This window comes from Sus scrofa, chromosome 1 (genome assembly GCF_054392235.1).
Source record: "Sus scrofa isolate SSC_HxYL_T2T_F1_AM1 chromosome 1, Sscrofa_HxYL_maternal_Yorkshire_Landrace_v2.0, whole genome shotgun sequence".
NCBI classification, from domain to species: Eukaryota; Metazoa; Chordata; class Mammalia; order Artiodactyla; family Suidae; genus Sus; species Sus scrofa.
The window spans coordinates 265,059,768-265,074,178 of record NC_139383.1 but is presented as its reverse complement, the minus strand read 5'-3'; the positions used below and the strand labels follow the sequence as shown (position 1 = coordinate 265,074,178).

The following is a 14,411-nucleotide window of genomic DNA, read 5'->3' as shown; positions in this document are numbered from 1 at the left end:
TAAATTGAAAACGGGTCATCAAAATCACAAAGCTATTAAGCGTAAAAGAAATTTAGATAATTCAACTTATAAAGGTGTTTCATGAGTTGGGAATGTACTTCTGACGTCATTCAAGTTTCGAAGGGCACTAAGACCTAGGATCACTCTGTTTAACTAAGGAAAGTGGTACCTGGGGGAGGCTAAGAGCTGCAGTAAGACAGTTGTGGATTCAAATCTCAGCTCTTGCAGTTACCAACTGTGTGCCCTTTGTCAAGCTACCTAACCTCTCTGAACGGCAAGTTTTCTCATCTGTTAAACACAGATGATACTAATACATACCATCTGCGGGGGCTGTTTTTGAAGCGAGAAGAAAATGCACATAAAGCTTTAGCACAGTGCAGGAGGCAAAAGCGCTCAGGCTTATCCACACGTGTCCTGAAGGTCTGGGCCAGCTGACTAGGGATGCAGAGCCTGTGCTAGCAGATTCCAAGCTAACGAGATGAGGGATCGGCAGCCCTATGGTGAGGATCAAGGCCCTTGGAGAGCCCTGGGTGGCTAGGAGTGAGAGAGCACGGCTCCCTGGGACACAGCGCTCCATCTCAGAGCCCAGGTCCAGGTGAGGACACAGAGGCCCAGGAAAGGGGAGGGGCCTGCCTGAGGGCCAACCTGCTGGCTGCCCCCACCCACCTGGGCTCCTTGCTGGCTCCTCTGGGCTGGAGGAGGCTGAAGCTCCTGCCCAGCCAAGCCCTTCCTCCCAGAAGCACAGCCAGGCAGACCCACGGCAGCAGGGTACAGCTGCAAAGGTCCTTGGAAGTCCCCGACTGCCACGCAGGCAACTCAAGAAAGGATGGGAGAGGTCAGAGGGGCCCCAAGTGTCCCCCCGAGGGCCCAGAGAGCAGAATGGGGACCCACAAGAGGAAGCTAAAGGAATACATTCCTCCGATCAGTCATGAAAAGGTGAAAGGAGTGGCCCCTGGGGAATGGGCTCCCATCACGAAGGGCTCAAAGACTCCTTAGCCTGGGGGGGCTGTGGACCTCCTTCAGAGCGAGCTGCACTGGGCTTAAAAGCAGCAGGCTCTGCATAAAAAAGAATCAACTAACGCCACTTGCAAAAACACAGATGGACCTAGAAATTATCAAACTAAGTGAAGTAAGTCGGAAAGAGAGAGATAAATACCGTATGATATCGCTTATTCATATGTGGAATAACACAAATGAATTTAACTACGAAACAGAAACAAACAGAACAGACTTGTGGTTGCCAAGGAGAGGGCGGTGGGGGAGGGATGGATTGGGAGTTTGGGGTTAGCAGATGCAAACTATTATACATAGAATGGATAAACAGCGAGGTCCTACTCTACTGCACAGGGAACTATATTCAATGTCCTGTGATAAACCATAGTGGAAAAGAATATGAAAACAAATGTATATATAACTGAATCACTTTGCTGTACAATGGAAATTAACATAACATTGTAAATCCACGATACATCGATAAAATTTTTAATAAAATAAAAAACAACAGGCTCTGAAGAAATATACATATATATATACCTACGTACGTATATTTATATTTATATTTATATATATTTTAGAGCCCCATGCCAGGTTTCAGATCTTAACTCTACCACTTACTTGCTTTGTGACCTTGGACAAGCAACTTAATCGCTTTGTGCCTCAGTTTACCCATTTGTAAAATAGGGTAAGAAAAAAAGAAATGTAAAATAAAATTACAATAAAGGTTGTATTAGATAACGTATGTAATGCACAGAGAATAGTGCCTGGCACAGTCAATGTTTATATTATTCTCCCAGATTCTAAGAGTCCTTGACTAAGCTTCTAAGAATGTAAGCTTCGGGCAGTCAAAAGGCAGCACCCACTTAGAAAGAAGACTTGAGTTGGTGGAGCAGGGTAGCTCCAGCATCCTGGACACCCGCCCTCCGCTGCTTCATCCCTGGGAGGGCCACCCATGCAGCTCTGGTCCTACCTCGACCAGGGATGGTTGGTGCAAAGAATTGGTTCTGTTCGTGCATTAAACCTTCCCTGGAAAGTGTGCTTGTTCCAGACTGAGGAGTGAGAGAAGCCTACAGTTGCTGCAAAAAACTAAAGAGGGAAGAGGGCAGTTCCTGTCGTGGCGCAATGGAAACGAATCCGACTAGGAACCATGAGGTTGTGGGTTCGATCCCTGGCCGTGCTCATTGGCTAACGTTGCCGGGAGCTGTGGTGTAGGTTGCAGACGTGGCTCGGATCTGGCGTTGCTGTGGCTCTGGCGTAGGCCGGTGGCTACAGCTCTGATTCGACCCCTAGCCTGGGAACCTCCATATGCCGTGGGAGTGGCCCTAGAAAAGGCAAAAAGACAAAAAAATTAAAAAATAAAATAAAATAAAGAAGGGAAGCTAGGGAGAAAACGTTTCTAGGGAGTGGACCCCAGCCAAGGTCAAGGTCAGGGAAGAAGGTTGCTCAGGGAAGAAGGTTGCAGGAGGCAACTGGGAAGGATGCCTGTTCTCTTCCCTGCCCCAGGTGGTGAATGGTGGGCACTAGAGGATTGTACGGGGGGTTCCCTCTGCGCACCACGACATGCCCCCTGCCTCCTCCCCTGTTCCTGGCCTCAGTCTCTAGGGCCCGAGGTGCCAGGAGACCCGAGAACACCCTCGTTCTCTGTGAATGAATGAGCACCTCCAAGGAGCCTCCAAATCGAAAGTGTAAATGCTCTGATGGGGCCAAAAAGGCACGGGGAGCATGGGATTCTCTCTCTGGGCCAGCAGCACCCTCTCCTGGCAACGTCCAAGACTGCAAGTATTTAAGAGCTTAAGAGGAGAAAAGGGAACCCCTGGCTGGTCAGCAGGAGCAGAGAACTTGCCGTGGCTACCTGGCCACTGCTTGGCTTAGAAGTTGGCAACCTGGCAGGTTGCTTCTTCTTGGTGCCCTGTGGCTTCCAAATACTAAATCAGCACCTTGCCTCACTGTGTGTGGATGCAGAGGGCAGTGCTGCTGCTCAGGACCTCACCCCGGGGCCACTGATAAGTCCCAAGATCTTGCAGTTCACGGGCCTCTGTCTGGGGCAGAACTGGGTGCAGCCCCTTCTCCTCGCTCCCTCCCCTGGAGGAAAAAAAAACCCAAAGGCTGAGTAAGAAGGTGCAGGGTCCTCCCTGATCACAATGGGGAGGAACTTTTCAACGTACAGGTTTTTGCTCTTTCTCTTCCGGGAGGCTTCGTCATCATCCCCAACGGTGTCAGCCCCGCTCATCTGCAGAGAAAAGACAGACATGCTGTAGTCTGGGTGTCCAGGGGCTGCTGCCTGAGCAAAGAGGGGCTCGGGGATCCAACAGCTCCTGCAAACCAGCAACCCCCACCCCCAGGCTCCCACCCCTTGAAGAACGGGGGCGGGAGGGAGACCCCCGCTACTGAGACCGGCCTGCCCTAGGAGTGTAGCTGGCTTGGCAGAGCTTCCACCCAAAGAAGTCTCCTCCTTGGGCACCTTCTAAGCCAAGCAGTGGCCAGGTAGCCACGGCAAGTTCTCTATGTGGGGAAGCCAAGGGCACAGCATTAATGGCAGTAGGGAGGCCAGAGAGCAGCGCTTCAGTCAAGGATCTGCTGTGTGACTTAGCAAATCACTGTCCCTCTCTGAGCCTCTATTGCTTAATTTCAAAATCAAGATCGTAATGACTAACTCACTCAGGATTTTGACATTTTAAAGAGACTAGGATTGGTCAGCAGTGTGTTAAGCGAATTTAAGGTACCTCTCCTGCCTTAACGCTTCCACAGCTCCCCAATGCCCTTGGGATAATGTTCAGATTCCACAACATGAACTACGGGGACTATCGTCTTAGGATCTGGGCAGAAAGCTCCATTTCAACATAAGTTACCACTCCTTCCGTTATCTCTCCAGCCTGACCCCTGCTACAGCAACCCCTCCAAGCTGCCCTCCAACCAAAAAAAAAAATGTCTTCACAGCCCCATTCCCTCATCTCAGGCCTTTACACGTCCTGGTCCTTCCTTGGGGGATGCTTCTGTGACTGTCCCACCTCCCCTTCCTCTTAAGACCCAACCTCAGGAAAGACCTAGACCTCAGGTAAGCTGTCTAAATGCCACCTCACCTGGGAAGCCCTCCTTGACCCCTAGACAAAGGTTGGGCCTCATTCACCTGTTTTGAGGTCCCCACCACACCCAACATGGCATGTTCCAAATCTGTCTCCTCCACTGGACCGTGAGCTCCCCAGAGCAAGGGCTCTCAGTCTGCCTTCACCTCTGTCTAGACCACCTTCATGGTCTGGTACATGTTAGGAGCTCAAGAAATACTTGTCCAATGAATGAATGACTCGAGAGAGGCGGGGAAGGCAGGCTGGGAACGATGGGTCTTGAAGGCCGTGCTACTTGATCCAAGGCCTGAGACTTGACTCCCCAGGGCTCCCCTGAGCCCAAAGATCCTGCCCCACCCCTCTGGCTTTGGCTGCCTGGCCCCCCTCCCTTCCTGGAATGCCTGCGGCCCAGTCTCTCTGTCTTCCCAGCCTGCCGCTCCTCCCCGCCTCCAGATCACTCCAGACTCGCACCCTCTCTACTGAGGCTGCCCTCGGTTGCCTGCCTGTGCATGTTCATCCTCCTCAGGGGAAACCAGGGTCCCCCCCCCCAGTGCACTTCAGAACAGGAGCACAGGAAATGCACTGAGAGGCTCGAGGAGCCAGTGCTAAGGGCAGCCTGGGTTTGGACGCTATGTCCTAAGACAAGTCAGGGGGCCACCAGGTGTGCATCTCAGCTCTGAGGCCTCACGAGCTGCATCCTGGGCCTCAGTGTCCTCATTCGTAAGACAAAAAAGATGGGCTAAGCCTTAAAATACTACGTTCTCAGAATAGAGAGCCCAGAAATAAACCTCCACACCTACAGTCAATTAATCTATGACGAAAGAGGCAAGAACACTCAATGGAGAAAAGACCGTCTCTTCAGCAAGTGGTGTTGGGAAAGCTGGGCAGCGCATGTAAATTAATGAGGTTTGAACATACCCTTACCCTATACACAAAAATAAACTTAAAGACTCAAATATAAAAGACATGACACACATCATAAAACTCCTAGAAGAGAACATAGGCAAAACATTCTCTGACATAAATCAAACCAATGTTTTCTTGGGTCAGTCTCCAAGGCAATAGAGATAAAAGCAAAAATAAACAAATGGAACCTAATCAAACTTACAAGCTTTTGTACAGCAAAGGAAACCATAAACAAAATTAAATTAAAAGACAACCTACAGACCGGGAGAAAATATTTGCAAATGATGTGACCGACAAGAGCTTGATTTCCAAAATATACAACAGCTCCTACAACTCAATAATAAAAAAACAAACAACCCAATAAAAAAAAAAGGGCCAAAGATCTAAAGAGACACTTCTCCAAAGACATACAGATGGCCAACAGGCACATGAAAAGATGTTCAACTTTGCTAATTATCAGACACATGAAAATCAAAACTAAAATGAGGTATTACCTCAATACTGGTCAGAATGGCCATCATTTAAAAAGTCTACAAATAACAAATGCGGGAGAGGGTGTGGAGAAAAAGGAGCCCTCCTACACTGTTGGTGGGAATGTAAATTGGTGCAGCCTCTTTGGAAAACAGCATGGAGATTCCTTAAAAAATTAAAAATGGAGTTGCCATATAATCTAGCAATTCCATATGTACAATGGAATACTACTCAGCCATAAAAAGGACAAAATAATGCCATTTGCAGCAACATGGATAGAAATAAAGGTACAAAGTGAAGTAAGTCAGAAGAAAAATACAAATACCATAGGATATCATTTATATGTGGAATCTAAACTATGACACAAATGAACTTATTTATGAAACAGAAATAGACTCACAGACACAGAAAACAGACTTATGGTTGCCAAGCGGGAGGGTGGTGAGAGAGGCATGGGCTGGGAGTTTGGGATTAGCAGATACAAACTATTACATACAGGATGGATAAACAACAAAGTCCTACCGTATAGCACAGGGAATTATACGCCATATTCTGTGATAAACCATAATGGAAAAGTATGAAAAAGAATGTATGTATATGTACAAATGAATCATTTTCCATACAGCAGAAATTAACACAACAATTAAATCAGTAAAATAAATTTAAAAAAAAATACTGTGTTCTAAATTCTCAAGAGAAAAGTGGACTTGGAGTTCCAGCTGTGGTAAAGCCGGTTAAGGATCTGGATGGAGTCTCTGTGGCAGCTCGGGTCACAGCTGTGGCTTGGATTCGATGCCTGCCCAGGGAACTTCCATGTGCTACTGGTGCAGCCAAAAGAGAAAAGTGGATTTCATCCAGATATGGTCAGCAGGAGGAGCTACTGGCCTCGGTGGCTCAATCATCCATGAATGGATGGACGGATGCATAAATGGTGGATGGATGGACAAACCACAGCTTCATTCATAGAGCTCAGGCTATAGGCCAGACCACAGAATGGGCTATATCCAGATGATATCTTATTAATCTTCAGAGTAGGTCCATATTCTTCTCTAAGAACCTTAGAGAAGTTAAGTCGACTGCCCATGGATACCTGACGTTGAAGTGACAGCTGGAATCTAGGTCTGAATCTAGAACTCAGGGACTCTCTTTCTCCACCAGAGGATGCTGCTACTCAAAAGTAAAGACGGGGCACATCGGGAATGTTTTCAGTGAAAGACTCAGGGGAAATGCTGCCTCTTTCCTGAAAATGCTGCCCCACCAAGCCCGTAAACACGTGTGTACGTGCGCACACAGGCACACACCCGCCTACGGTGTGGGGCTCCTGATCCACAGTTTGCAGCCAGACCTAAGTATAGATCCCGCTTCCAGTGACTTTGGAGACGTTTTCTAGCCACTCGGTTTCAACTTGTTTAGGTCCAGCAGAGGCGTGGTGATGGTCACCCACCGCACTGTGGGGAGATGCACCAGGAGAAAGCCTGGTCCCCCCAAAGCCCATCCTGGCATGCCAGGGGCTGACAGCATTCACTGCCCAGTGAGTGCTGTCGCTGTCACTCCATGCACATACAAGGCCATAGTCGTGCTGGCCTGACTGGGCAGCGCCTGAAGCCCCCACCCGTGGGAAAGGGCCACGAGCACTGGGCTTCCTCCCATTCTAAGCTCAGCTTCCGCACTTTATCGGCCCCACACAATGGGCCTGGGGACCACTCCCGCCCGGTCCACCGCCCCCAGCCTCTGCACTGCTGGGAAATGGGCTCTTCCTTTCACTGCTGGGAGGGGGTCATCTTCTCCAGGGACGGGCCCACACCAATCAGCCTTAGAGGGGGGCCGGGGAGCTCTGGCCCTGGGAGCCGGCCCCCAAAGCGACCAGGGAAACCCATACAACAAGAGGGTGCTGTGCGCCAGGAGGAGAAGAAACAGACAGAAAGTCGGGGCTCTCATGTGCAGCCTCAGAATGCCTCCCGAGCCTCTCCAGGAGCTGTAGTGAGGCCTGCCCAGGGCCCAGCGTGCACAGGGGCTCTCCTCCCACTGCCCACTGCCCCACAGCCCTGCTCTGTGACAGGGCCCTCCCTGCTGAGGACCCAGAACCTCCCAGCACCCCCTTCACTCCAGACAGGAATCCCCAGAGCGTGCCCAGCCTCCACCAGCCACCTCCAGGGACTGGGAGCTCACTACCTCTTAGAATAATAACTATAATTCGTATTATAATTAGAGCTATAATAATAGTCATGGTTAAGAGTTAGATTCTGCGAGTTCACAGAAAACAGAACCTGACTAGCATCTATGAGGACATGGGTTCAATTCCTGACCTTGCTCAGTGGGTTAAGGATCTGGCATTGCCGTGAGCTGCAGTGTAGGTTGCAGACACGGCTCAGATCTGGCGTGGCTGTGGCTGTGGTGTAGGCTGGCAGCTGTAGCTCTGAGTCAACCCCTAGCCTGGGAGCCTCCATATGCCACAAGCGTGGGGCCCTCAAAAGCAAAAAAAAAAAAAACCACACACACACACAAAACGAGTTAGATTCTAAACTGCCTGGATTTGAATCCTAGCCCAGTCACTTAGCAGCTAATTGACCTTAGCCAAATCCTATCCCCTCTCTGTGTCTCAGCTTCCTTATTTGTAAAATAAGGACAATAATTGGACCTACCTGGTAGGGCTGTGATGAGGATGAATTAACATGTGAAATGCTTACCGCGGAGCCTGGTACTGGAGGTGCTCGTAACTCATAGCTCTGGTGGTCACTGCTGACATTTCCTATGTGCCAGACACCGTGCTCAAGTGCTATGTCATCTTTTAGTCTTCTCAGCAATTCTAAGAGCTATTTGCTGTGATTTCTCCCAGTTTATGGCTGAGGAAACCGAGACCCAGAGTAGCCCAGTAACTTCCCTGCACTCTCCGAGCTGGCTAGGGGCAGAGAATCTCAGGTCCAGCTCTACAGCCCGCCCATGGCGAAGGCGCTCCTGTGAGCAGGGCCTCACCTGGTTTCCGCTATTGGCCCTGAACTGACTTCCAGGCCACCTGGCCCTGCCTGGCTGCTCTCTCTGATCCAGACTAGCCTGGTAGACCCCATGGAACCCTGTGCAAACACTGGGGCTAAATGCTACACTTAACTGTTTAGGCATAGGAAATAAAATTCTCTAGGCTTTTTGTTTATTTGCTTTAGGGCCAAAGATGCTGCACATGGAGGTTCCCAGGCTAGGAGTTGAATTGGAGCTACAGCTGCCGGCCGACACCACAGCCACAGCAATGCAGGATCCGAGCCTCGTCTGTGACCTACACCACAGCTCATGGCAATGCCAGATTCTTAACCCACTGAGCAGGGGCCAGGGATCGAACTGGCATCCTCATAGGTACTAGTTGGGTTTGTTTCCTCTAAGCTATGAAGGGAACACCCTAGGCTTTTTAAAAACTGGGAGGCTGGAAGGTGTTATCCTATCTTGGAGCTGGAAGGCATCTTAGGGGCTGTCTTGTCTGACTCTCCGCTGACAGCCTCTGCCCAAGCAGGAGGGGAGAAGGAAGCATGGCCAGGGAGGGGTCATAGCCTCTGTCTCCTTATTGTCAAAGAATGATCCTGAGCCAAGCCAAGCCAGGCTGGAGTGAAATTCAATAGCAGCACCGTGGGCCCAGACCCACATACTCTTGGAGCTCCCCTGGCTCCCAGGAAAGGGCAGACATGAGCCTGTGGATCTGCCCTGCAGGACCTCCAGGGAGAAGCCGGCAGGGCGTCGGTCTGGCAGCAGAGGGCACTGTGGGACAACTCAACCCAGCACAAGGAGCCAGATCCAGGGGATGAGCCCAGGATAACCCTGGGGGATCTCCTCCTCCCCAGACGTCAGGCAGTCCATCCATAAGGTAACCACGGCTGAGAGGACCATCTCTCAGGCAGGTCTGGCTCGGAGACTCCTATATATAGCAGAGTCTCAGTACATATAGGGACTGTCACCCCTGTGCCTACAGCATGCACCCAGGACCCTGGACACCCTCAGCTTAGCCACAGAGCAGCACAAGGACTGGCCCAAAGCCACGCCTGCTCTGTCTGGCTCTCCTGGGTCTCACGTCCTCAGAGGATCACTGCCATGGGCACAGAGCTGTTAGCATCCTGCAATTTTTGGAATCCCTGCACAACTCAGTGAAGACTTCACATTCCCGTGTTATAAGTGAAAACTGAAACTCAGAGGAAAACACAACCTGGCCAAGGTCTTGGGACAGGAAGGAGGAGGCAGAGCCGACACTTGAACCCAGTCTGCCCCACTCCACAGCCTGAGGACCTCAGGCCCCTCCTCTTCACCTCTGTCCGGCTCTGCCTGGAAACTGATCTGTCGGCATCCATGGACCTTCCCAGAAAAGCCAGGCCCAAGTCAAGAAGATAGAAGCCACAGGAAAACCTGCTGCCTCTCCTGGCTCCAGCCCCCCACCCCTGCCCCTCACCAGCAGGAGGCATGCAGGGTCAGGGGCAGAGCCAGAGACGACTGGACAGGGTGAGGCCACCTCCAGCTTCATTGTCTTGTGGCCTGGGACAAAACCTTCTCCCTAGGCCTCAGGCTCCCTACTGTAAAATGTGTACAACTGGTCCCAGCTCCCAGCAGTGCTGTGAAGGTTGGAAAGGAGAGCTGCAGGGAGTTCCCACTGGGGCGCAGTGGAAATGAGTCCAACTAGTATCCGGGAGGATGCACGTTTGATCCCTGGCCTTGCTCAGTGGGTTTGGGATCTGGTGTTGCCATGAGCTGTGGTGTAGGTCACAGACACGGCTCAGATCCTGTGTTGCTGTGACTGTGGCGTAGACCGGCAGCTGTAGCTCCAAGTCAGCCCCTAGCCTGGGAACCTCCATATGCCGTGGGGTGGCCCAAAACACAAAACAAAAGAAGAAAAAGGAAGGGGAGCTGGGGGCACCTTGTGAATGTTGAGATAACTGTCACTGCCCTTGCTACTACCATCCTCCTCCTCCTCGCCATCATTGTCAGCATGATGCCCATTTAGGAGCACCTACCAGCTGCTGAGTACCAGGCCCTGCCCTAAACATGCTGTCTGAGTCAGGCTCGGAGTCTTCCCAGCATAACACCGAGGAGGTATGATACCCACTTTACCGATGAGGAGACTGAGGCAGAGACTCACTGCCCAAGGCTCACTACCAGTAAGGGATGGAGCGAGAGCAGGGTACCTGCCCAGCCTAGAGCTCACCTCCCCTTGACAAGGGTTGGTTTCCCACTGAAGCCACTGCCTGGAGGGAGGATGTGAATGATGAAGGACTCGAGTCCTGGTAAGCGGAGGCCATGTGGAGGGGTAGCCAGCAGGGGCTAGTGGCAGCCTCTGAGGTCCCTGACAGACTAGTCACTCAGGCCCAGGAAAGGAAGCGCCAGGCAGTAAGAGTGTGGTGGAGGGGAGGATGCCAGTGAGAACCTTGGGCACCCAAAGGAGGAAGCTGAGACAGGAGCGAGCAGGCCTGGGCCTGCAGGACGGCCGGGTGGAAGTACCTGCCCCCCAAACAGGAGCTGAGATCAACTGATTGGCGGACCTAGAAATTACGTGAGAATGTGTGGGGATTTATCTGTATATACATATTTGTCCTGGAACAAAGGGGAAGGGGACAGAACGTGGAAGGGTCTGGTGGGGAGCACTGAAATTGGGGAGCCCAAGGTAGGTGGTGGGCCCTTGGACCTCAGTCATCCTCCAGAGCAGAGCATCCAGCCCGGGCCTGAGTCAGCCTGAGGTTTCGCCTCAGTAAAACAGAGTTCTGGACTCTTTCCTAGAGAAGCTTTCTCAAGAATGGCCTAAGATGGTGATACTCAAACTATGGGGAACATCTACTCCCTGAGGGGCTTGCTTAGAATGCAGGGTCTGGGCACCATCCCCGGAAGTTCTGATTCCAGAAAATCTGATTCCAGAGCCTGGGGTCAGGGATTTAGCAATCTATACATTAATAACTTCCGCTTCTGGTGCGTTCAGAGCACATCAAAGTGCTTACAGATGAGGAGAGAGATCCAGCCCCAATTCCTTTGGGATTTAGTTCCAATACCGAGGCACAAAGCGTAGGGCCCTTTTCCGGAGGGCCCCAACCTGCCCTTCCAGTCTAGCTACCTTTTAGCAGAAAGTGTCCTCCCACAGGCCGGACCAGCCTTATTGCTAGTGGCTGAGAAGCTGAGGAGGCCTCTGAGGCCATGTCTCACCTTGGTGGGGAAGTGTGCTGGAATCCATTAGTCATGTCTGCCACGGGTTTGGAGGCAGCAATGGCAGCACGGGTCCCATGTGTCTACCATCCCGCACTTGAGAAGTCTCCTGTTCCAGCTACACTGGCTTCTACAGATAATTTTGCCCAGGTCATGATCTTTCACAGAATGCCTGCCTCATCCTCTGTTTTTCTTCTAAACCCACTCAACTTTCAAGGCCAAGCTGAGGAGCATCCTTGGTCAGAAGCCTTTCTTGGAGGCCCTAGGCCCTGAGGTCTCTCCTCCCTGAATCTGCAGGTGTCTGAGGGTCAGCTGCCCTCTGTGGTCACTGACCACCCTCACCCACCTAGCCTGACAACAGTTGTCATAACGACACCTGGCACTGCACCAGCTGTCAGCACCTCCACGGCATCCACCTGGCACCTGCACTAATGTCACCAGGCACCAGACTCTTTGGGTTCCTCAACCACCATAGGATGTGAGCACTATTCATTTCTGCTGTTCAGAGAAGACACTAAGGCTCAGAAGAGCGGTGGGACTCACCTGAGGCCACACAATAAGTAAGGGGCAGGACCCAGACTCAAGCTGGCTAATGAGCTTCCCACGGCCATGACGCAATCTTTTCACTGTTAGGGCACCTTCCCGGCCCACACAGAGAAAGCATTCCTCACAGGCTGAGATCAGCCTCACACATTTCTATGGCCCCTGCTATGGCACAGAGCACAGGGCCTGACACACAGCAGGAAATCAATAAACACTTATTCATCTATTTATAAATATTTGCGAGAGGCAAATAGCATGGTGGTTAAGAGCTCCAGCCCTGGAGCCACATTCTAATTCTGGTTCAGACATTTACAAATTATGCAACTTGGGACAAGTGAGATAACCTCTCAGTGCCTCAGTTTCCCCATCTGCAGGGGGCGACAACAGTAAATTACTTAGAATAAAGCCAGCACAGAGAAAATCTTTGTTGTCATGGTTGTTGGCTGATAGATTTCTAGTCTGGCAAGGCCTAGACCAAATGTAAATTATAACTATTTTTCCAGTGGAGTTTCCTTTGTGGCTCAGTAGTTAACGAACCTGACTAGGATCCATGAGGATGCAGGTTCAATCCCTGGCCTGACTCAGTGGGTTAAGAATCCAGTGTTGCCATGAGCTGTAGTGTAGGTTGCAGACACGGCTCAGATCTGGCATTGCTGTGGCTGTTGCATAGGCTGGCAGCTACAGCTCCGATTTGACCCCTAGCCTGGAAACTTCCATATGCCATAGGTGTGGCCCTAAAAATAAAAAAAAATTTTTTTTAAACTATTTCTCCATCTATTAAGTTGGAGCTTTTGGATCCACATACACCTGCTCTACTTTCTGTGGGTGCCCCCAGTACAACGGAGAATCTCTAGAGTCGTAAAGTCATGGGATTAAGTCCATGGCTTCTGCCTTCTTGGTACCTCTGGGCCTTAGTTTCATCCTCTGTCAAATGGGTAAGAAAGCTCACCGGAAGGCTGAGAGAAAGGCAGAGGTGGGACAGAGCGAAGGCTTGTTCCCTGTAGCATCTGGACCCATGCTCTCCCCACCCCACGGTGTACCCACTGCCCCTCCGCCCTTGGCCTCCTTACCTTCCTGTGCCCTGTGAAGAAGAGGGAAAGGTGATGCATTGAGCCACCATTGCGGCCCAGTTCCTTCTTGAGCGTGCGGGGCGAAGGCATGGCCCAGGTGGACGCAGTGCCCTCTCCGTCAGAGCAGTGCAAGGTGGTATCGGAGGAGAAGCAGGGCCCACGGGCCTCCTGCAGCAGGCTGCCCTCGCTGTGCGTCCGGCGCCGCAGCGAGTTCTGCACGCGCAGCGAGAGGCCGCCCTCCGCGCCCTGGCCCGTCTCGATCATGCTGCTGCGCTTGGCCTCGCCGCGCTCTCCATAGTTGTCATCGCTGGTGTCCTCGTCCTCGTCCTCCTCGCCCTCCTCCCCCTCCTCAGCCTCTTCCGCATCCTCCTCATCGCCCGAGCTGCCCCCCTCCGCCCCTGCCTTCTGGCTGTAGACACAATCCAGCCGCACCTCGGGGATCACAAAGTTTGGCCTCGAAGCCACGGGCGGGTCCCCTGTGACTGCTGGTGGGTCCCCTGAGCTCGTGGTCTCCTCAGCAAGGGCCTCAGCTGCCAGAGGGGGCTGGCTAGGGGGCAGATCTTGACCGAGCTGAAGGTCCTGAGCAGGGGGGTCCTCGGCGGCAGGGAGGTCTTTGCTGATGAGAAGGTCTCGCCCGGGAGAGGGTTCTTGCCCAGCAGGAAGGTCCTGGTGCGGAGAAGGGGCTGGGGGTGCAGGGGGTTCCTGGCACGGTGGGGAGTCCTTGCTTGGCGAGGGTTCCTGGCCCGGAGGGGGTTCTTTGCAGGAAGGTGAGTCTTTGCTGGACAGTGATTCTGGGCCAGCAGAAAGTTCCTGGCCAGAGGAGGAGTCCTTTTTGGGTGGAAGGTCTTGTCCTGGAGGAGGCTCCTGGCCAGGAGAGGGGTCCTTGCTGGGTGGGGGGTCCTCAGCACCCAGCCTCTTCCCTTCCTCTAAGGGCATCTCCCTCTTCTCATCCGCCTCTGCCTTAAACATCTGTGAAATAAAGAGAAATGAGCAAGGTTCACAAGGGGAGGCTACTGTGCACGAGCCAATGTCTCAGAAGCTGAAACAAACTCAAGCAGCAGCCCAAACCCCACAGCCTGCACCCCACACCCCACAGTGTGAAAGTCAAAGCACCAGATGGAAGCCTGAAAGCCCCTTAAGCTTAGCTGAAAATGGGTTCCCACCCTAACTTCCTTGCTGGAAACTTCTGCTCCATCAAAAACGT

General features: G+C 52.0%; 1 protein-coding gene across 5 annotated transcripts in view; it reads right to left on the bottom strand.

Moving 5' to 3' along the window:
- Positions 1 to 14,411, bottom strand: part of RGS3 (regulator of G protein signaling 3) — a 151,674-nt gene that overhangs the window by 4,414 nt on the left and 132,849 nt on the right. For all 5 annotated transcript variants that reach the window (XR_014825149.1, XR_014825157.1, XM_003480580.5 and 2 more), the window contains 2 exons: positions 13,208 to 14,176; positions 3,162 to 3,226 (listed from right to left, as the gene is read on the bottom strand). Coding sequence is in view for 3 of the 5 variants with exons in the window: in XM_003480580.5 (XP_003480628.5) it covers positions 3,162 to 3,226; positions 13,208 to 14,176 (1,034 nt within the window). In the remaining 2 variants the exon portion in view is untranslated. The remainder of the gene's footprint in view (positions 1 to 3,161; positions 3,227 to 13,207; positions 14,177 to 14,411) is intronic.